General features: G+C 60.8%; 1 protein-coding gene and 1 long non-coding RNA gene across 11 annotated transcripts in view; one reads left to right on the top strand and one right to left on the bottom strand.

The window, feature by feature from the left end:
- TRPM2 (transient receptor potential cation channel subfamily M member 2) overlaps positions 1-22559 on the bottom strand; it is a 54893-nt gene extending 32334 nt beyond the window's left edge. For 3 of the 10 annotated variants that reach the window (XM_086676109.1, XM_086676114.1, XM_086676117.1), the window contains exons 1-9: positions 21693-21913; positions 17922-18191; positions 17106-17194; positions 7716-7884; positions 7023-7203; positions 4818-4984; positions 3326-3506; positions 2334-2395; positions 1070-1270 (exon numbers count right to left, since the gene is read on the bottom strand). In XM_086676109.1, coding sequence (XP_086532235.1) covers positions 1070-1270; positions 2334-2395; positions 3326-3506; positions 4818-4984; positions 7023-7203; positions 7716-7884; positions 17106-17194; positions 17922-18086 — 1215 coding nt within the window. In that variant the 5' untranslated portion in view covers positions 18087-18191; positions 21693-21913. Of the gene's footprint in view, positions 1-1069; positions 1271-2333; positions 2396-3325; positions 3507-4817; positions 4985-7022; positions 7204-7715; positions 7885-17105; positions 17195-17921; positions 18192-21692; positions 21914-22432 lie in introns of those variants that run through there. The other 7 variants (XM_086676107.1, XM_086676108.1, XM_086676113.1 and 4 more) reach the window with 7 other exon arrangements.
- LOC147577660 (uncharacterized) lies at positions 3506-16652 on the top strand. The gene is made up of 3 exons (XR_015240512.1): positions 3506-4188; positions 11401-12533; positions 13693-16652. It is a non-coding gene; the product is annotated as an uncharacterized LOC147577660 (long non-coding RNA).
- Positions 22560-23050: the final 491 nt, after the last annotated feature.

Raw genomic sequence — 23050 nt, 5'->3', positions numbered from 1 at the left:
AAGGAAGGAGGGAAGGAAGGAAGGAGGGAAAGAAGGAAGTAGGGAGGAAGGAGGAAGGATGGGGGCGCATAATGAAAGGGAAAAGGCTAAACGCAATGTGGTAGAGTCTGATTTGGATCCCGGGACGGAGAAAGGACATTAGCAGACCGACGTCAAAAGCAACAGTGCGAGCTCTGGCTCGTCTCTCAGTTCTGACCGCAGCTCTGCGGGATGTGACCCTCGGGACGGGCTGGGTAACGGTTGGCCAGAAGCGCTCTACTACCTTTGCAACCATTCTACGGACCTAAAATTACCCCAGAACCAAAGGGCGAGAGAGAACCAGCAGGACACCTGAAATGAGGGCCGTGCCCGGTGCTCACGAGGATGTCCTGATGACCTGAGGCTCCCTGCTTCCAGGCCGTATAACCAGCCTGCCCCCGGGGACTGGGTCTCCCAAACACCCCGGAGACCGGGGCTGGGGTCCCCCGGAACGCTCACCGGACCTGCGGATCCTCAGGATGGGCTCACACCTGCCGACGCCTCCGGCTGAGGGGCGCGCAGACACCCCACGGCCCCCAGGAGCCGCGCTCAGGCCCCTGTGGCCTCACGGTCCCCCTGCCCCCCTGCCTTGCCAGGGCTCAAATGCCCCCATTAATCTGCCCGGGCGGCCTGGGGCTCACCAGGCTTGGAGGCTGCGCCAGATCCCGTGGCCGTCACCCGGCAGCCCCGCACCGCCTGAAGCTCGCCCTCTACCCCTCTGCCCTGCGCTGGGCTCAACAGCCGCCTCCTGCCCCCCGACCCAGGCAGTCCTCGCTCCCAAACAGCTGTGCTGTCAGCCCCGTCCGTTCCCCAGTCCAGCCTGCAGTTCTGGGGACAGAGGTTCAAGACATGCCCTCCCCCTGGGCGGGACAACGTGCTGCCTCAGTTGAGGGCTTTCCGTCCACCCTGGGCCCCCGCCTGGCACAAAGCCCCCCGCTCCTCCAAGATCACATCCATGCGCGCTCCAGGCCCGCGGGGTCTCTGTTTCTAGGCCCTGGTCCTGATTCCAGGCTAAGGGCGTCTGGGAGCCAGCAGGTGCCCGTGTGCCTACCTTCTTGGTCCATTCCGCAATCCTGCTCTCAGTGAGGGTCTCAAACACCTCCTGGAAGAACACACTCAGCTTCTGCTGGATCCGGGAGATGGTGACCTCAGATATGGGCAGGCCGGCCACCTGGGCGATGACGTCGGCCACGCGGCCCGAGCCCTCCACCACCACGCAGGGGGTGCCGTTGGTGATGGCGTTATAGATGGTCTGAAACGCAGGGGCCCACGGTGAGCCCCGGGGCCCGAGTGCCCGCCCGGCTCTGACCCCTGAACCACGGGCATCTCAGCGTCAAGGCTACGGGGCTACTGAGAAATGAGGCGAAAACACTGAGTCTGGCAGCCTCCGCTGCTGCGGGCGAAAGGCGCTAATCCTGACACAGGGGCGTCCACCTGACAGACCGGCTCCTTCAGGCCTACTGCTCAGGTGGACCGTGGCCACCGGAACGGGAGCCCTACAGCGTTTCGGCCCACGGGCGTGTGGGTGAGGGAGCCATCCCCGGGGGACCGTGCTGCCGGCTTGTGGTTTCGCTCCCTCGTTAAGGCCCAGGGTGAGACCAGGGCCACACGAGGAGACCCCTGGACACCCGGCACGAGGTCAACTTCAGGAAGGGACTCGGACCCCCGCGGGAAGGACACCCTCCACATGAGCGGGCACCGTGCTCTGGGCGTGAGGGAGCGGGGCCTCCATGCAGAGAACCCCGCGTGCGGAGGGGACAGGGGACCAGATGCATTCCTGTCCCCCGGGGACTGGGTCTGAAACGGGGGAGCTCTCCTGCCATTCCTAAGCATGAACACACATTTCCTCCAGTCCCATAAATGCAATGTCCTTGCTCCTGCCCCAAACCTGCAGGCTATAAGAGCATCATGTGTCCCTGCGGTCAGCCTTCCCCCATCAAGGAGATTGTGTTAAAACCACCGAGGAACCTGCTTTACGTCTAGCTGCTAGTCCCATGGGGCTGGGGTGCCCGAGGGCTGGCCCTTCGAGAACTGTGCAGAGTGGCCACCCTGGGGTCCTGCAAGAAGGTGCCGTGCGGGTCCCCCTGCGGCCCCTCCTACTGGTCAGCCACCCAGGCCCGGAGCCAGTGTCCCCCCACCCCGCAGCAGGGTACCTCCTCAAAGGCTGCCTTCCCACCCACAGTCACCACTCTTTCTCCTTGCCCCTCCCCCTTGCCGACGACCCCGCTGGGGTGCCAGTCACGGGGCTCTGGGCCAGAGCGCCCCCCCGCAGCAGGGTTGCACCTCAGATCCCCACCCCACAGGCCAGTACTCACATGCAGTGTGCCGGGTCCCCCCTCCAGCACCACACAGACTATGGGGATCTTGATGGCCACTCCTAGGACGAAGCATGAACCCCGAATTAGGGATGCGGGGGCCCAGACCCTCCCCCTGGGGCCCTCTTGCCCACCTCCCGCCAGCTCCAGAGGCATCGATGGAGACAGGCAGTTGGTACTGAGTGGTTTTCAAAGGCTGACGCTCGGCCGTCAGTGGACGATCTGCCTGTTCTACGTAATGAGAGCAAATTCGAGCCCTGAGATGGCTCGTCCACCTTCTACTTCTGTTCCCTTTCTGGGGGTGCAGGCGAAGGCAGGACTGTCTGCCTCAGAGGCCACCCCGACCAGCCTGCTTTCCTCGGCATGCCTTTCGTGGAGCCTCAAATCTGCGCACGCCAAGCGGGTGGGCTTTAGGCACCACACACATGGCAGGGGAGCACAGCGTCGGGACCTCCATCCTCTGTCCCGTCGCTCAGCCCTCGCCCTGAGCCCCCCCATCCATCCCGGCAGCCAGGGCACCTGCAAAGACTTCAGAAATCTCTCCGGGGCAACAAACGTCCCCCCACGTGCCGCCTTGGTGTCTCCGGCCCCACACCCCCACCTAGGCTCTCTGGGACACAGCCGGGCTCTCACGCGGTCCCCGGGCCGGCAGCCTCAGCCTCACCTGAGCACGGAGAAGAGCAAGTTCTCCCCGCACGCCGGGGACTCTGACGTGCAGTGAAGCTTGAACACCATGGCTCTGAAGGGGCCCGCCCAACCTGGCACAGAGCTAGGACCTGCTGCTATTCCGGTCCCTTCTCCGCCCCTCACATCCTGTGCATTTGCCCTTCCCGTGTCCTGGAACCTGGCCCATCTCACCCACGAGGGAAGACACGTCAGGGCCGAGTTATGCACGTTGCTATTTCCAGACTGAGCCGTGCTTGTGGTGTAGAGTGACTACCGGTGGACTACGTATGACCTGAGGGACAGCAGACACATGGGGGCTCCCTCACCTCCTCTTTCCTTTGTCTGCTCTGATATGAACTTCTCCAGCCTCGTCCTCAGGGGAATCTCGACCCCGTAGCGGCCGTGGGTCCCGTCGTCCACAAGGATGAAGTGGGAGTGGTTACTGTCCAGGCAGGTCAGGTGCCCTTGGCCTTCCTCGTCCATGACGTACTCGGCAGGAAAGCCACCCTGGGGACGGCCGGAGAGAGTCAGACACAGACAGACAGAGAGTTCTGCATCTTGAATGCCAGAAATGGGGGCCTAGTAGGCTGGAAAGTGACCCCCAAACATACGAAGTCCTCATTCCTGGAAGCTGTGAACGTTCCCTCATTTGGAAAAAGAGCCCCTATAGATTTAAGTTAAGGATCGTAACACGGGGAAGATTTATCCTGAAGTATCCGGGTGGGTCCTATATGTCTCCACAGCGACCTTCCGAGAGGGAGGCAGAGGGAGATTTGACCACAACAGGAGGAGAGCCCAGCCCAGTGACCGTGAAGGCAGAGATCGGGGCAATGTGGCCACGGCCGGGGAAAGCCAGCAGCCACTGGAAGGCAAGGACCGGCTGCCCCCCCGCTGGCCTCCGGAGGAAGCAGGGCCCCGCCGCACCGGGATCCAGGCCAGGCGAGGTGGATCCGGAGCCCTGGCTCCGAAGGGGAGAGAACGCATTTCTGCGGCTCTGAGCCACCAGGTGCGCGATCGTCTGTTACAGCGGCTGCAGGAAACCGGAACAGATCTGACAATCAGGAAGTGGAGCGTCGCCATAAGAAACACGCACAAATGTGAGATGGCCTTGGAACCGGGCAACGGGCAGAGACCGGAAGGACGCTGGGGACACGAGGGACAACGTCCGAGGGGCCTTGAACAGACTGCGGTAGGAGCACAGGTGCAAGGGCACGCCTGGTGACGCCAGACAGGAGTGGGGGGCGGGCAGAGTGAGCTTCGACCGTCTTCGACGTGCCGGCAGAGCGTCCGTAGCTCTGGACACTGAGGAGCCACCAGCCAAGGCCCAGAAGGAAATGAGGACCGCGGATCAGAAACCGGAGGGAAGGGGGGGCGCCTGGGTGGCTCGGTAATGACTACCAGAACCAGAGCACCGTGGCACCTGGGCTCAGGGCTCCTGTGAGGGCCGGGTTCACAGGGTTCAGAGGTCAGGCTTTGGGATCAGAACGCGACACTCTCTGGTCGCGCAGAGGCGGCCACGCCCCTGCTTTCTGCTAAGTCGTTTCTGTGTTTCTAAGACCCGTGGTGGCTCTTACGTGGACCCATCCTGTAATCGCAAGGGGGTCCAGCCACGTCAGCCGCTCACCCTGGCCATCAGGGTCTGTGGTGTGGCTGGGCATGAGCCCCGTGAGCCCCGGTCTCCTGCACCCCTGTCCAGGCTCCTCCCTCCGTGCTGCATTTACCCTGGTGCCCAGGCAGCAGCCCGTCCACTGCAGACCCAGGGGGCCCTACACGTCACCCCCTCTGACGCCGCCCACCAGGGGAGGTGGCCGAGCTCACCGAGGGGTGGATCAGGTCTTCACGGTTGTGCACGGTGCCCCACGTGGCCACTCCGACGGTGACGACTTCTCCTTCGTTGTGGCTGCTGCTCAGCGTGAAGTCACGCACCGCCTCGCCCACCTGTTTCATCACACCCGTGTGGGAGCCGCCGGTGATGATCCAGGCCCCTGGGGACAGGACCGGAGCTGTGCACCCTCCACGCACACGCCTGATGCCCGCGGCCCCAGGTGCTTCTGACGCCCACTGTCCTTCCTCTGCAGGGCCCGGCTCAGGGGGCTTTCACACTCGTCATCAGGTGTAAGTCTCGGGACCAGGACCACGGAGGAAGCGGCCACAGCGCGATTCTGCCTTCAGGGAGCAGCTCTGGGGGCCGAGGGTTCCCACCTTGCTCAGGGAGGTGGTGCGGCCGGGAGCGGGGACTGTGGGCCTCTCCCCCCACCCCGCCCCCCCACCCCCCGCCTGCTGCTGCTTCCCTGTCCTGCACTCGGAACGCAAGTGTCTGAATTCTTCTACTCCAAGTCATAAACGTCCCTTCTTCTCCTCAGCTCTCGGGGCCTGAGTGTGGCAGACTGTACCCCTGCTCCTGGCCACTTGTCCTGCCACGCTGCCCACTGCCATGTGACCTGCAGGGGCCCTGATAGGGCACACACTTCCCAGCCCTGTGTGACCTGACCAGGGGATCTGCTCAGGGCATCGCACGCGGGAAGCACCGTGACCAGGGGACCCGCCTGGGGCATCGCATTTGGGTAGCACCATGACCAAGGGACCCTCTTGGGGCATCACATGTGGGGAGCATCATAACCAGGGGACCCGCTCTGGGCATTGCACACAGGGAGCACTGTGACCAGGGGACCCGCTCGGGGCATCGCACTAGGGGAGCACCGTGACCGGGGGACCCGCTCGGGGCATCGCACTAGGGGAGCACCGTGACCGGGGGACCCGCTCGGGGCATCGCACTAGGGGAGCACCGTGACCGGGGGACCCGCTCGGGGCATCGCGTGCAGGGAGCACCGTGAACACCAGGTCTGGGAGCCCTGAATCTGCACCGGCCATCGTTGCTGCACCTTGCCCACCAGGAGAAAGCAGGTCCCCAGTGCGCTCTGCTCCTCCAGCCCGTGTCCGGATGAGAGGAGACACGGGGTAGACGTGCAGCTGCCTCCTCGGAAAAGGGGTGAAGTTCTCTATCGTTCGGGCTGCCTGCTACCGGGGCAGTGCCGGCCACGGCACACCACCCGGTGCCTAGAAACCAGCTGTGCGTGGTGCTGCCGTAAGGAACCATCTAAAACGTGTGGCCCTGGCTCTGGGGCTGGGAGGTGACAGCAAGGACTTTGCTATCGAACCCTAAAAAGATAACTGTCAAGACGAGGTAAAACCGTCACCTGTGATTACCTGGGGGACAGGTGAGCACCTAATGGGCTCACTGCGAAGGTCACGAGCGTGCCTGGGGGATGGTCGGCTGCATTTAACCAAATCCCACGTGCTGCGGAAGCCCCAAGAGACACGGGCCAGTGAGACCCTGACCGAGCCTCTGTTTCAGGGCAAAGACCAAACGGAGAGCGCGGCCCTCACGTGCTGCTAAAACCAGATCATTAAAGCCAGCGTCCTCTGGGTGGCCCAGTCTCATCTGGACCAGAATCCTTGCTCTCCTGCCCTTAACCAACCCGGCGTAGCCGCCTTGGAGACCACGGGCAGCACGACTGCTTCTCCGGCGTCACTTTGAGGGAGCACCCGGGGCTGCCTGCGTGGAGCTCACGCAGCCTGGGGCCTTGCCCTGTGCTCACTGGGGGTGCACCCCTGGGGGGCACGGGACCCCGAGGCAGTCACGTCATGTGTAAAGATGGACACCGTTGTCCCCCCCTCCCAGATGTGAACAGACGGGTTAGGTAACAGGGGTTTGGTTCGTGGAGACCCTCCCCGAAGGCCCCACGGTGAACACGACCGCCTCCAGCCTCCTCCGCCTCCCGCCGTTACCTCCCGGCTAAACGAGGCCTCCTGTGGGGGCAGAGCAGGGAGTCCCTCTCGGGAGCTGGCTGGAGCCCTGTCTGCCCCACGAGCACGCCCAGCGGCAGCCGCCGTGGGCCGGCGAGGGCTGGGGAGTCTGACTGGGCCGGGCACGGCCTGGGTGGCCCCCGAGGACCCCCCTAGTCCCAACAGCCGTGGTGCTGCCTGCTCAGCCCGCCCATGGCTCCAGCCCCCGAGGGCTACCTGTGGTCTGGGCCACCTTGACCAGGCCTCTTCGGAAGACGCTCTTCAGCCTGGGCTTCATGTTGAAGTCCTTGGCCCCGCCTGTCACCGAGATGAGGAGGTTGGGGACGTCCAGGCCCCAATACTGGGTCATCAGGTGGTAGATCACGCTGGGGGGTGTGTCCTGGGAGAGGCGAACGTACTGCAGGGAAGTGACAGGGCGGCAGGGGGGACCCCGTGTCAGCGGGGGGCCCAGCCCAGCCCTAGAGATGGCAGGGCAGCTGTGGGCACCCCCCCACCAGCCCGCCCGAGAGCCCAGCCAGGTGGGCAGACGCCCTCCACCCTGGGTCTAGATCCAGTGAGCAGAAGCGGCCGCGCCTAAGCAGGACACGGATCGAGAGGAAGGGGGAAGGGGCAAAGGCCCAGCGGGACAACAGGCCGCCCTGGGAAGACCAGCCCCATCTTCCAGCCCCCTCCGCCCAGCCTGCACTCACGGCACCCCTCTGACCCCCGCCTCTCTGCTGTGGGACGCACCCGCCCTGCTTTGTGGTGACCGAGAACCCCGAGGGCACCCTTGGGTCTCCCGTGAGCCTCGTGAAGCCCCGCCCACCCCGTCCCTAGTGCTGGCAAGGCTCGAGGCCTCTCCGGAGGCGCCTCAGGTCATGGAAGGGTGACGCGAGTCACAGCGAGAGCAGCGGAGGGGTGGAGACCAACCTTCCCCACCTTCTGGCCCAGGCCCGTGAAAACAATGTCACCAAAGGCGTCCGTTGGCATCTCCTGGACATGCTTTTTTGGGTCCCAATCCTTGCCCTGCCAAGTGTGGGGCCTGGTAGCCTCCTCCAAGTGCTGCTGGCGTGTGTAGCCGCACTCGCACACCACCTTCCTGCAAAGACCACACGGTCACGGTTGGCGGAGGGAAGGAGGTGCCCCGTGCCCCCCGCGGGGGGTGTCAGCAGGGGCCCAGCGGAGCGTCAGGACCCCACCCCCCGCTGTGAGGAGGAGCCGTGTCAGTGAAAGCCCAGCAGGGAGCTGAGGCTCCCACCCCTTCCCACCGAGAGTCAACCCGGGCTGAGAGGGGCTTGGACTCCCATCGCCACGTGGCGGTAATGAGGCAGGGCGCCCCCCCCTCCCCCACAGACACGTCATAGGGCACCTGCTAAACCACAGGATGCAGTCTCATAACATAATACCCCAAAGGTCAAGGTTTCAGACTGAACATCACCATCACACCAGGAACCAGGAAAATCTCCACCGGAATGAGAAAAGACAGCAGCCACCGAGGCCAAGGTGACGCTGTTGTTAGAATCATCTGACAAGGACGTTAAGGCAGCTACCATAAAACTGCTTTACCAAGGAATCACAAACACACTTGGAAAAAAGGAAAATGTATAAAGTCTCAGTGAAGAAATGGAAGACATATCAAATGGAAATTTAAAAACTGAAAAGAATGCACTAACGAACCAAAATCTTTTCAAAACTCAGTGGATGGACTCAGCCACAGAATGAAGGTGGCAGAGGAAAGAATCCGTGAACTTGAACACAGAGCATAGCAATGACCCACCATGAACGCCAGAGACAAACAGACCTAAATGAACAAGGACGTGAAGAGCCTCTGAGCCTCAGAGCTGTGAAGGAAGCGGGAGCAGGCACGTCACAGAGTCCCCAAGGGAAGAGGGAGAGGGGGCGGGGCCGAGGGGAGGGGGGCGGGGCCGGAAACGCGTGTAAAGAAATTGTGACCAGCCATGATGAGCACTGAGTTAGGTACAGAAGTGGCTGTATTGCACACCTGAAACCAATCTAACACTGTATGCTGATTACACTGGAATTAAAATTAAAAACTTAATAAAAAATTATGGCCCAATGGGAGCTTTCCTAGGAATGCGAGGTTGGGTTGTCACTTAAAAACCAATCAACAGGGGCGCCTGGGTGGCTCAGTCGGTTAAGCGGCCGACTTCAGCTCAGGTCACCATCTCGCGGTCCGTGAGTTCGAGCCACGTGTCGGGCTCTGGGCTGATGGCTCGGAGCCTGGAGCCTGCTTCCGATTCTGTGTCTCCCTCTCTCTCTCTGCCCCTCCCCTGTTCATGCTCTGTCTCTCTCTGTCTCAAAAATAAATAAAACGTTAAAAAAAATTTTTTTTTTTAAAAACCAATCAACATAGTTTATCATATTAGCAGAATAAGGGAGAAAAGCCACCTGATCGTTTGCTTGGATGCATAGTGTTTTATCAAATTCAACACCCAGTTGTAATAACAACTGTCAGCAAAGCAAGAACAGAGGGGAACTTCCTCAACCTGGTACAAAAGCATCTGTGAAAATCCTACTGCTGACATCATACTCGAGGATAAAAGGCTGAACCCTTCATCACTAAGATTGGGAACAAGACGATGCTGTCCACCCTCAGCACTGCTATTCAGCATGGCACTAGAGGTCCTAGCTAATGGGGTGGTGGAAAGAAAGGAGAGGAAAGGGTACAGGGGAAGGGAAGGGAAGGGAAGAAAGAGGGAAAGGAAGGGAAGGGAAGGGAAGGGAAGGGAAGGGAAGGAAGAGGGAAGGGAATGGAAGGGAAGGGAAGAGAAGGGAAGGGAAGGGAAGGAAGAGGGAAGGGAAGGGAAGGGGGAAGGGAAGGGAAGGGAAGGGAAGAAGGAAGGGAAGGGAAGAGGGAAGGGAAGGGAAGAGGGAAGGGAAGGGAAGAGGGAAGGGAAGGGAAGAGGGAAGGGAAGGGAAGGGAAGAGGGAAGGGAAGGGAAGAGGGAAGGGAAGGGAAGAGGGAAGGGAAGGGAAGAGGGAAGGGAAGGGAAGGGAAGGGAAGGGAAGGGAAGGGAAGAGGGAAGGGAAGGGAAGAGGGAAGGGAAGGGAAGAGGGAAGGGAAGGGAAGAGGGAAGGGAAGGGAAGAGGGAAGGGAAGGGAAGAGGGAAGGGAAGGGAAGGGAAGGGAAGGGAAGGGAAGAGGGAAGGGAAGGGAAGGGAAGGGAAGAGAAGAGAAGAGAAGGGAAGGGAAGGGAAGGAAGAGGGAAGGGAAGGGAAGGGAAGGGAAGAGGGAAGGGAAGGGAAGAGGGAAGGGAAGGGAAGAGGGAAGGGAAGGGAAGGGAAGGGAAGGGAAGGGAAGGGAAGGAAGAGGGAAGGGAAGGGAAGGGAAGAGAAGAGAAGGGAAGGGAAGGGAAGGGAAGGAAGAGGGAAGGGAAGGGAAGGAAGAGGGAAGGGAAGGGAAGGAAGAGGGAAGGGAAGGGAAGGAAGAGGGAAGGGAAGGGAAGGGAAGGGAAGAGGGAAGGGAAGGGAAGAGGGAAGGGAAGGGAAGGGAAGGGAAGGGAAGGGAAGGGAAGAGGGAAGGGAAGGGAAGAGGGAAGAGAAGGGAAGGGAAGGGAAGAGGGAAGGGAAGGAAAAGGAAGGGAAGGAAGAGGGAAGGGAAGGGAAGGAAGAGGGAAGGAAGAGGGAAGGGAAGGGAGGGAAAAAGAAAAGAAGGAAGGAAAGGAAAGGAAAGGCACATATATAAGAAAAGAAGTAAAACTATCTGTATTCACAGGTGATGGAATTGTGTGTGTAGAAAACCCCAGGTAATGTACAAAAAGGTGTGAGACTGACAATAACTCTAGCAAGTTTGTAGGATACAAGGTCAATAGAAATAAATCAATTTTTGTCTATACAGAAGTAACAAACAGAAAGTGAAATTGGGGCGCCTCGGTGGTTCCGTTGGTTAAGCATCTGACTTCAGCACAGGTCATGATCTCACAGTTTGTGAGTTCGAGCCCCGTGTCGGGCTCTGCGCTGACAGCTCACAGCCTGGGGCCTGCTTTGGATTCTGTGTCTCCCTCTCTCTCTGCCCCCACCCTGCTCATGCTCTGTCTCTGTCTTTCGAAAATGAATAAACATTAAAAACAATTAAAGAAAGTGAAATCAAAACAAAACCCTACCTATGATAGCAAAGAAAAATTAAAAGTGGCCAAATTTCCCACATTTGGAAAGAAGTCATAAATTCTACATTCAAGAATCTAGGGAACACCACACAAGGGAGACCCAAAGAGATGTGTGCCAGGATACTAAAGTCAAACTTGCATCGACTGAAGACAAAGAAAAAATCTTGGAAGCCGCAAGACAGAAATGACACTTTGCCTACTGGGGCAAAGTAACTCACAGAACAAACAACTTCTCATCGGAAATCAGAAAGAAGTACCAGGAGCAGGGCGCCTGGGGGGGGCTCAGTCGGCTGAGGGTCCGACTCTTGGTTTCAGGTCAGGTCACGATCTCACAGTTCGTGGGTTCGAGCCCTGTGTCGGGCTCTGCGCTAACAGCGTGGAGCCTGCTAGGGATTCTCTCTCTCTCTCTCTCTGCCCCTCCCCTCATGCTTCACGCGCTCTCTCTCTCGCAAAATAAACTAATAAACTTAAAAAAAAATTTTTTTTCCAGGAAGTACAAGGAGGAAGGGGCACAACAGCTTTCAAAAAGCACCAACCCAGAATTGAACACTCAGCAGACGCATGGCTCAGTCAGACGTTCTCGGATGAAAGAAAACGGAGGGAATCTGTCACCCACAGGACTGCCCTTTGAGGGTGGATAAAGGTCGTTCTCTAAGCAGAAACGAAGTGATGGACGGTGGAAAGGTTGAACAGCAGAAGGAAGGAAGAATGACAGAACGGGTAAACGGAACTCTGGAAAAATGTTCAAGTCACCCGGAAAGGCAGGAAAAGAAAAACCTTAAAACGGAAAGATGCGATGGCGGACTTAAGTCCTAACATCAAAACTCACCTTAAATATAGTGTCGTAAATACGCCAGTTTGAAAAGACACAGGTTTTGCAGAGTGGATGGAAAAAGTAAGACCCGATTATTTATTGTCTACAAAATCCTCGCTTCCAACGACGGAGGCAAGCTGAGAGTGACCGACCACTTGGCAGCAAAGGGGGGAGGACTGCCGATATGCACAACAACCCGGATGGATGGCGAAGGGATCGCGCTGGGTGGAAAGTGACACGGTCACTTCGGTCGGATTCCTTAGGTGACGTGCTCGAAGTGGCAAGGTTGTGGGCATGAAGAACAGACTCGTGGCTGCCGGGGGCTCAGGCGGTGGGGGCAGAGGACGCAGGGGTGAGACCAGGCTCGGAACCCGGGGAGCTCCCGCGGCATCTTTGCAACTTCCTAAAATCTATGATGGTTCCGGAGTAAAAAGGGTAAGGAGCCCCCGCGTGGTGCAGGCTCAAAGCAGCACGCGACAGACGCAGGCCAGCCCGCCGGGCACCTGGACGACGCTACGGGAGAACCCGCGCCCGGGACTCCCCGCTCTGGGTTCTGCTTTTCCCGCCGCAGCACCTCAGCACCTCCTTCCAACTGTGACCTCCCCTCTCGTGTCCTTCAGGTTCGGGGACTGAGACCTTTTCACTCCTTTCCTGCTATTCACTGGGGCTTCGGGAGAGAGAGGAGATAAGTGTGTTCTATACACCTCCTTACATTGGAAATTGTGAATTTTTAGGTTCTGACATCTCATTAGTATCAAGTGACCTGAAGGACGAGAGACAGATGAGACAAGCAAGCAGTCCGAGGCCAGGTGAGCCTGGGGCCAGGTGGCACAGGGAAGGACACTGGGGGGCAGGTGGCACAGGGGAAGGACATGGGGGGCCAGGTGGCTTGAGGGAGGACGCTGGGGGGCAGGTGGCTCGGGGGAGGATGCTCGGAGGCAGGTGGCACAGGGAAGGATGCTGGGGGACAAGTGGCACAGAGAAGGACGCGGAGCTGCCCGGCTCAGACGCTCTGGCTCTCCATTTCTCCACCACTACAAGGGGAAAACAGTACATCCCCTGACCCCCAGCCTACAGAATGCCTTGAGGGTCTAAAGAGGTTCTAGAAATAACGTACAAAATTAGTGCCAAACAACTAAGCATTCAGAGCACCCAGGATGGGTTAAGACACCCGTGGCCTGCCCTGCACCCAGGTGCTGCTGGGCTCCTCCCCGAGGGCTGTCCCTCCTTCTGCGTGTGGTGACCGCAGGGGCCCCCAGTGCTCTGAGCACAAGCCCCACCCGTGGAGAGCTCGGAGTGCGCCCTCTGACCTCCATCGACCCCTCAGGGAGACTCAGGCGCTTTCAGACCTGCAGGGAACACAGGGTACACGTTATGTGTTGTGTGACCACCTCGATTTATGGTCAAAGGCAGGGAGGGGGGGAGTCACCAGGACGAGGACCCAGCTCTTGTATCTTGGCCCAGCGCTGCCCCCAGGCTTTCTGGTCAGTCTCTAATGGCCTAAGACGGGTCACCTCCTTACCTCGTCTCTGAGCCACCCCCTCTGCTGAGATTAGATCTTAAATCTACGTGGCTGCCCAAGCTCTCCATCTGGGCTGCTCCGTGCAGTCTGGAGAGGCGCCTCGGTCTTACTAAGCATGCACGCCTCGTCCTGAAGACAGCTTCTGAAGCATCCGCTTCGGTCTCTGTGTTTTATGGATGAGGGTTCCAGGGAGGAGAAAGAGCCAATATGTCAAGGTCGCAAAGTAACTGTGACGGTACGGGGAAGGTCTGGGGTGGCGGTGGTGGGAAGGGAAATGAGTCAAATCTGGGCAGAGCTGAGAAGGACCCTCAGGACGTGGGACTAATTAGATTATGGGGATGTAGGGAGGTGGGGGGTGGGGTGGGGTTCAGGTCTGGAAGGCGGTGGGGGAGACCCCAACGCCTTTGATGGAAATATGTAAGGTGTATAAATAAATCTGTTCCAAGGCTCCGTTCGTGACGGGGAGGACCTTCCCACCGTCTCCTCCTGGACCGCACTCTGCTCTCACAAGGGAGCATGCCCTCTCCATCCGCTGGAGGGACCCCTTTGATGGGGAACACCCTGTGCAGGACACAGTCCCCCGCAGGCCTGGGACCACTGTCTCTGGAGGGGCTGCTCACTAGGCTGGGCTTTCAGAACGGTCTGCATTCCCCAACCCACTCATCCGAGACTGTGCAGAGGACACGATTTGTGCTCAACACCTGCTTTCCCTGGGCATCTGGAATGTGGGGGGTGCTAGGCAGAGGTGCCGATGTCACCAGCCCGGGACTAACCCCGGGCGCTGAGCCCCTAACAGCTTCGCAGGACAGAAGCTCGGCACACAGCTGCATTCTCCCCTGCTGGCATGCCCCTGGGGAGGGAGACGGGGGACAGAGGTCGCAAGCCTGCACACGGAGTCTCGGACCCGCCCGTGTGCTTTCCCTGTTGAGCCTGCTGGGCGTCCCTGCGCTGTGACTGCTGTCCTAGAACACGTACGGCGACCCCAAGGACCCCCAGAAACAAGTCTACACCGCCGTCTCTGACTCGAATCAGAACCCCATCTCTCTGGGGTCTGCCGGCCCCCGGGGAGCACCTTCCTTTGCTTTCCTTCTGGTTCCACGTGGGGAGCACAAGGGGGCCCATGAGCATCAGGGCTGTGGGCACACTGCCCACCTCCACGCCAGGCAGCCGGGACGGCCCCCGCCACCAGGATCCCGGCCGCTCCGCACACCCCGCTCTTGCCACGTGGGGTCCCAAATCTTTGAGAAGGAAAACAGGAGACAAGGAGAATGCCCTGTTCTTCCATGGGGGAGCACCAGAAAACAATCCGCGGGCCACTGGTGCTTCCAGACAAAGACCCAGGAACCGGCCGCCCCCAGGACGTCCAACACGCCTGGTGAGTTCCCAGGCAGCAGATAACCAGAAGCGCCCACTCGGATGCACCTCGCCAAGCTCCCCGCCCTCCCTGTGTTTCCTGCCGTCCCCGGGACCTCCGGGCACCTGCTTCACCTCTCCAGCTATAAACCCCATCCCCGGCTTCCATCAGGTTCTGAAACATAGTTTAGGAAACTGCTTTAGGTCGTAAGACGCGGCTAATCAGGACACCGGTACTTCATTCTAGTTGCCGTTAACCAATCACACGGTACCCTACAAGAAAATGTCTCTGGGTGCCCCCACCTTTCCGGCCATCACTGGGTCCCGTGCTTCCCAGCCCTCAATGTAACATCCGAGCGACAGCCCCCTGTAGCAGCCCCTTGCGTCAAACCTGATGCTAGTAAACGTGCTCCTGGAAATTTCCAGAACCAAAGGCATCCTGAGCAGTATTTCTTCAAAGCAGGAAAGGGGCCCTGAAGGAGTAGGAAGCCCCGTTTCAGCCTCAAATCCCAGCTGAGTCCCCCGGCCCTCGCTGACCCTTGTCAGCATCCTCCACTGGGTCTTAGCTCAGAGGAAAGAAGGGGCCCGGGGTCGGGTGGGTGGCGGCTCCGGGCCCCGCGAGCCGGAGACCAGACTGCCGCATAAGTCTTCGGAACGACTTTGAAGCCAGTGAGTCCTGCACGGGCCGTCCGGGTGACACTCATTCCCTCGGAGGCTATTTTCATAAGCTTCCTGTAAACTAACGAAGACTGGAAACCTCGACGCAAAACGCTCTCTGTACGTCGTCAGAGCGAGCAGCGTGGCTGGGAAGCTCCGATGACGCACCGAGTATGTTGGCACTCCCTGCCAAGCTGCCAGCTGGAACGTGCCGGCAACCCTCTCTGGCTCAAGGGTCTGCTCCCAGGACGGAGAAATGAGGACGCGGCCCTGACGCGGAGCCACGCCGGAGGCGTGAACCCCAGCCCCTCAGTGACGACGGCGGGCAGATCGCAGGGCCCCGGGAACGGCCTCGTCGGCGGTGATCCCTCCTGCCCGAGCCGCGGCCTAATCTCTCTCCCTTCCCCACGCGGGCTCCTCCCCCCAGGTCATTCGACACGCGGGGGCTGGATGCTATTCGTCCACCGTGGGAAGCGGAAGACGGATTCTGCCGCCACGAAGCCACACGATCTCGGGGCGCGAGGGACTGGTAAAAAGACAGGCAGATGGAGCGCGGTGGGGAGAGAGGTTACTTCCCCGTGTGGTCAGGGAGGGCCGCACAGCAGAGCCGGCATCCGCCACAAGAGCTCAGTAGGCGACGAGGAAGGCGGAGGAGAAAGAGCGTGGCCGGTCGGTGGCAAGACACGACTCTGATGCGGCTGGGGGGGAGGCGCTGACACAAATCATACTCCTCAAGGAACGGCGAGGACGTGCCACACCTCCCAGGAGGTTCCTCCGAAGCTGCCCGCAGCGCCCCCAGGCTCCCGGGCGGCCCTGCTGGGCAGCCAGCAGCCCAGGAGGGAAACGTCCAGCCGTGTGGAGGCGTAGAGGCCACCGCTGCCCGCGGAGGTGGTCTTGGCCCCACAGGTAGGAGAGGCAAGGGGGGGGGGGGGCGGTTCCTGAGGGTGAGGTGGCCCGGTCTGCATTTGGCACCGACCTCAGCGAGGGGCCCAGGCTGGGCGTTCTCCCTGAGTCCCCGTAGAGCCCCCACGGCACTGTGACACCCTCTACTCCAGAGGGAAATGAACATTCTAGAGGCATGCAACGCGGCGCCCAAATGAGCACGTTCAAGTCCAAGTGCCCCTGCGGAGCGGTCCCCTGATGACCCTGGATGAGTCACCTAAGCTCTCTGCACCCCACCTGCAGGACGCATGAGGCACAGCTGCTCGCCCACAGACAGCTGGACGGGCATGTGGGGCTGCCGCAAGCGTCCGAGGCCACGTGGACACGGACTGGGCCCACTGAGGCCACAAAGACACACAGACAAGGGACTGTGCCCCCTGAGGCCACACGGACACGGGACTGGGCCCCCCAAGGCCACACGGACACGGACTGGGCCCACTGAGGCCACACAGACACACAGACAAGGGACTGTGCCCCCTGAGGCCACACGGACACGGGACTGGGCCCCCCGAGGCCACACGGACACGGACTGGGCCCACTGAGGCCACACAGACACACAGACAAGGGACTGTGCCCCCCAAGGCCACGTGGACACGGGACTGGGCCCCCCGAGGCCACGCAAACACAGACTGGGCCCACTGAGGGCACACACACACACACACAGGACTGGGCCCCCCAAGACCACACAGATACACACACACACACACACACACACACGGGATTGGGCTTTTGAGGCCACGAAGACAGGACTGGGCTCGCTGAAGCCATGTAGACACGGGCTGTGCCTGCCCAGGCCACACACGGACGGACACAACACACACAGACACACACACATACCAACGGAGCCCGCCGAGGCCCCGGCCCGTGGGAACAGGGGGAGGGGTGGCCACACTAACAGGCCCCTTACCCAGCGTCAGACAGTTTGGAGCTCTCCACAAAGTACATGCATTCCTTCTTCTTGATATTTTCGGGGATCCACGAACTGAGACTTTCTTGCTGAGGATAAAAAGGGCGCTTTGAGATCCCCGGGCAGTCATAGCAACACTGTTCGGGACAGCAAACCCTCCGCCACTCCTAGATACGCCTGGGCTCCCTGTCGAGCTACACAGGACTTTTCCAGAAGGGGTGAGCGTGCCCGGCCCCGGCCCTCAGGTGTGGGAGGAACAGCCCTGTGGGACCTCTTCCTCCTTTGCCCTACTTAAGTAGCACGGCACTTTCCAGTTTCTCTGTCAATGCTGCCTTCCTCGGGAATAAAACGGTGCGGCGGGTAGGGGTGTGGACACCTGCCTCTGTCCTGATGAGACGGCAGGCCAACGCCCTCCCGCCACCTGACCAGGGGCCGAGGGAGTCAAACATGCCCTCAACACAGTCTTGTCTCGGGCCTTGAGGAATCTAGCCCAGGACGTCGGTGGTGCTCAGGGCCCTCCAGTGACATCGGAGACGTGAAGTCATCGCAGAGGTCAGGGGTGACGGCTTCCAGCGAGTCTGCCCGGGACGGGGTTGCAGTGCTTGCCTAACGCCCTCCCAACCAGACCAAGAACAGGAAGGGGCGTGCGATGCATGGAGGGGGCGGACCTGGCCACTGACCATTTTCTCCAGGTCCCCTTTCCCCGGCTCAGCCGAGCCTCTGCCCAAGGAAGAAACACACCCATCCCTGGGTGGTCGCCGCCAGGGCTCTGGGGGACCCGGCGGAGGGGGGTCCTGCTGGCCACCGGAAGCCTACCTTCTCACTGTTGCCAAAGAGGTTCTGGGACCTCCTGACCTTGCGCAGGCTGCTGTTGCTGCGCCGGAGACTGGGGACCGTGCCCAGGTCAGCGACCCTCCGGGGCTGCACCCCAAAGGCCTCCTCCTGCTTGGAGCCGGCTTTCCTCAGGGTGGGGGGCTCCATCGTGAGGGCTGCCTCCACTCCAGCTGCCACGGTCTCCTCCCTCCCTCAGGACAGCCTTTACTCCAGCTCGTGAGGCTGAAGGTTCTGGAAACACACCATGGAGGGCTGCCAGAATAGATCAGAGAGGGGAATGAGGCAGGTGTCCTGACGGCACGGGGCACGTGCTTCCTCGCGCGGGGCCTGTCCACTCGTTGGTCGGCGCCTTTCCCCGGCTGCCCCAGCTCTGTCCGCCAGCAGGGGCCCCGGGTCGTCTGGAAGCACATGCACATCCCCAGGGCCCCAGAGGCCCATTTGTAGCCACAGCGACCTCAGGTCACTGTGAAGGGCCGGAGGAGGCACTCCATCCCCGTCCATGGGGCCGTCCTCCCAGCACAGGCCCAGAGTGCGAGGGCCTGGGGGGCGGAACGATTGCAAACGGGGAGCCACAGCTACCCTGCACCCCGCTCATCTTGGGCCCGGCTCTCCCAATTCCCCGCAGCCCCAGGCGCCGCTCCAGCTGGCCCCCTGTGGCCAGGGTTAGTGGCACCTGCACGATGCCATCACTGCTGTTCTGAAAAGCGTGCAAGTCTGGGGGGTCAGCCGCCTCCACCCAGATTTTAACACATGAGGCCACCCAGAGCCTTGGGCACCTGACCCTGGGAGAGGGCCGCTGACAGGACAATACCCAGTGGAGCTGTGGGGTGGGGTGGCCCCAAACCAGCAGAGCCACTGGCATGCGTCTCTAGCCGGGGAGAGCTGCAGGGTGGGCTGTGCCCAGAAAAGCCATCAGGCAGGACCACCAGTCCAGGGGCCTTAAGGTTTAGGTTTGCTTGGACCCCGTCACCCCTCCGGTTGCTCCCCTTCGGAGTGGGAGTGCCCGTCCGGTGCCCCACCATTGCTGGCGGGACAGGCCCACAGCCGGAGAGGAATCCGCCTCGGGATAAACGCAGCTGGGGTCTCCCCCACCCCTGACTCACATGAGATTTAGATCAGACTTCAGAGTAGCTACTGGAATGAGTTAACACTCGGCTGTTGGGATGGAGTGAATGTAGTTCTCATGCGAGAAGGACATGAATCTGGGGGGCCAGGAGTGGACCGCTATGGTCCGAATGTGCCCCCCTGAAGTTCGCATGTGGAAACCGCCCCCCAGCGGCGATGGTAGTCAGAGGCGGGGCCTCTGGGAGGTGACGAGGCCCTGACGACAGGGTCCGTGCTCTGATGGAAACCCCAGGGAGTGCCCTCGCCCCTTCCCCACCGTGAGGACAGAAGTGTGCAACCCAGAAGGGGGCCCTCCCCCCCCCCCCCCCCCGGTGCTGCCACCCTGACCTCAGCCCTCCAGCCTCCAGGGCTGTGAGAATAAACTTCTGTTCACAAGCTGTCTGAGTGTGGCAAGCCTCACACCTGAGCAGCCCTAAGGCCATCGCTGTCACCTGGCCCCTCAGGCGGGCCAGGAGCCATGCAAAATGGGGGGGGGGGGAGGGGGGGTACTGGGGATGCTGACTGACCTTCTCTCTCCTCCCCTGCCCTCCCCCCCTCCTCCCTCCCCCATCCAAGTCTGGGCCCTGGAAGAGTCTGGAAACCCAGGGCTGACCATGACCTTACAAAATCCCCCATCCACCTTCTCTGGGGCTCCCCCCCAAATCCAATCCTCCATCGTTTTCTTCACATATGACCAGAAGGCAGTTGTGGTCACCCTGGTTTGTAACTCTAACTCTCCGTATGCAATGGCAAACACGTTCTTGCAATGGCAAGAACGATGAAAGTGGGGGCACCTGGGTGGCTCAGTGGGTTAAGCGTCCAACTTCAGCTCAGGTCATGATCTCACGGTTTGTGAGTTCAAACCCCGTCGTCGGGCTCTGCACTGACAGTGCGGAGCCTGCTTGGGGTTCTCTCTCTCTCTGCCCCTCCTCCCAAGCGCTCGCTCACGCTCTCTCTGAAAATACATAAATAAACTTAAAAAAAAAAAAGAGCACTTTGTAAGTAAATGACTTCCAAGAAGACAGGCACATAGATACATAAATAGAACATGACGGCACACGGGCCTGCACATACAGTCACACAAAATGCATATCTAAGGGTTCACTGCAAAATTCTTTCAACTTTGTGTATGTTTGGAAATTTTTATTTAAAAAGTAGGAAAAAGGGGCGCCTGGGTGGCTCAGTCAGTTAAGCGTCCGACTTTGGCTCAGGTCATGATCCCATGGTTCGTGAGTTTGAACCCCGCATTGGGTTCTGTGCTGACAGCTCGGAGCCCAGAGCCTGCTTCGGATTCTGCGTCTCCCTCTCTCTCTGCCCCTCCCTGGCTCACACTCTGTCTCTGTCTCTGTCCCTCTCTGTCTCTCTCTCAAAACTAAGCAAACATTTAAAAAATATATATAAATAAAAAGTGGGGAAAAAACCAAGGACACAGACTCAAAAAGTAGAACGTAATGGTATAAACACTAACGATAATAGATATATGATATAAGTGTATCTAGATAAGTGTTTCTGAAAAACAAACAAACAAATGCACATCTATAGATGCCCTTCGGCACAGGACCCCCGACAGACAGACACGCGAAGCTGTTGCCATGGAGTGAGCGGGCCTGCAAGAGGCAGGGCCACAGTGGGGTGGATGTCCAAACGCAGGGCCGAGGAGGAGAGAGGAGTGGGAGGGGCCACGGGCAGCGAGCACAGGTGCATGGGGAGGGGGCCACACGGCAGCGCCTGCGCCCAGGTGGGCCCCCCCATCCAGGCTCCTGCAGTCCGGGGGTGGCATGCTGGAAGGCTGTGCCCTGGCGACATTGGGAATAGACACCAAGTCCAAACAGAACAAAAGTCCTGAGGACTGTCCTTTGCAGCAGCCACCTAGGCCGGGACCCTGGGAACTCACAAAGACAGGGTCCGCCCCATATCCCACCAGCCCAGCCCAGAAGGCTGAACCGACAGACTCCCTATGTGAGGCTATTCAGGGCACGCTGGCCAGACGTCCCCCCCACCCCCTCTTCCCACTTCTCTTTCTAAACCGTTTGCATGCTCCCTGCCCATCCCCAGGTCAGGCATCCTCTGAAATCCCTGCAGGGAAAACACTTTCCAGACTGTAAATAGCAGTACACCCATCAAAGGAAGTGCCTGCCGCCGGCGGCAATGGGCCCCCTGGTCTTGCGGTGGGTGGGGGTGGGAAAGCTGTGGTCAGAGCCTTAGTCCTAGATGTGGCAAGTTCCTCATCTCCCCAGGTCGGAGCAAGGCGCCCCCGGAAAGACTTCACCCTGGCCCCGTCGCAACGCCTGTGCCGCACCCTGCCTGCAGCCTGGGTCCCCGCACCCCGCACTCCCGCCTGAGCCCAGGCCCGCATCTCCACCCCGGAGCTTACACTCGAACCTGCGCCCCTGCGGCGCCCCAGTGTGTGCCCCGCGCCCGCACCGGCACCCCGGCCTGCGCCCAGGCCCCCGCACCGGGCAGCCAGCCCTCTGCTTGTACCAGCAGCCCGGCCCGCGGCCCTGGACCCTGGGGGGCACCCTCCTCCCACCCCGCGCCCTCGCCCCTCCCCCAACCTGCGCCGGCGGCCCGCGCCCCGGCCCCAGCGCGGGTCCCGTCACGTCTCTCCGCACCCAGGTGTTGTCCATCCCCGGCGGCGGGCGTGCGTACCTGCTCGGAGCCGGCCCGTGTCCCCGCGTCACCCGCGCCGCTGCGCAGGACCGCCAGCTGGCCCCGCGGGGTCGCCCGCATGTCTCGCCGCCGAGCGTGCGTCCCGCGCGCGCGGTCCGCGTCGCCCGCAGCGCGCTCTGCGTCACCAGCCCGGGGCGCTCAGCCCGCGAGTCCCGCGCCCGCCAGCGCCAAGGACGCACGGAGACGCCCCACCAGAGGGGAACTCTCCCCCCCCCCCCCGCCCCGCCCCGCCCCGGACCGGGCTCTTGGGCCTGTACCTGCCTCCTGAGGGAGGAGCAGCCGGCTTCTCCTTGAAAGGCCCGACGGAACCGCGTCGGGCAGGGACGGGGAGTGGGGGCAGGGGTCGGCTGGTGGGCGGGACAGGAGACCGAAGTGGGCCTGGAGCCTGGGACCCACTTCCCCTCCAGACCTCAGGATGCTCCTCCACCGAGGTGCCTGCAGCCACCCTCACCCCCGTCTTCCTGGAAGTACCCAAAGCCAGGAGGCCATTCCCAGTAAGGCAGGGCCCGAGGGGGCAGGGAAGATCTAACCTCACAGCACCCATGTGGCAGGTGCTGGCCATGGGGTCCCACAGATGTCTAAACTCCACCCTGGTTGGACTGCCCCTTCCCAGTCCTCCTGGCTGGAAGAAGGATAAGGATTCTGACTCCACCCCCTCACACAAAAAAGCTGACCACAGCTTTCCTAAAGGTCCAGACCACCCCCCACAGTGCCCTCACCTCACAAAGACCACTGCCCTCTCCTTCCCAGACGCCAGTGCACAATGCCCCCCACAGTGGCACAATGCCACTCCCGGGCCCTGCACCTCTGCCAGCTGACTCCTGGCCGCCTGACCACGCCCTCATTTCCTCCCCTGGGCGTGCTGACCTAGTGGTCGGATTCCTGCCCATGACACCCTCCACTGGAAGGCGCCTGGCCTTTATCTGCCCCTGCCTCTCCACAGAGGGGTGAGCCACAGCGCCATGGGCCCACAGGACCCCTGTGGCCCATCAGAACCCATCAGAGCCCCTTACGTAGGGCAGTGCTTGATGGATTTCTCAAGGCACTTTGATGGGCACAAAGGTGGTTGGAGCCCTCCTCCGAAGCGGTCAGCACTGTGGAGGTAAAGGGTGGACAGCAGCGGGGGTGTGACGGCTGATTGGAGGCTCTCACCTGCAGGAGGCGCCCCCCTGTCACTGCTGTGTTGTCAGAGTCCGGCAGCCCAGGCCTTCGGCCGGCACCCGCCGCAGGAGCTGGCTTGCCACCGCCCCCGGGAGGGGTCTTAGACCTTAGTTAACAGGCAAAGCAAGCAGAGACCCACGGCGTCTGCAGCTGGTTTTTAGCAGCCGTGCCCAGAC

This window comes from Puma concolor, chromosome C2 (genome assembly GCF_028749965.1).
Source record: "Puma concolor isolate L17-30 chromosome C2, mPumCon1.1.hap2, whole genome shotgun sequence".
NCBI classification, from domain to species: Eukaryota; Metazoa; Chordata; class Mammalia; order Carnivora; family Felidae; genus Puma; species Puma concolor.
This window is presented reverse-complemented; position numbering and strand designations above follow the sequence as displayed.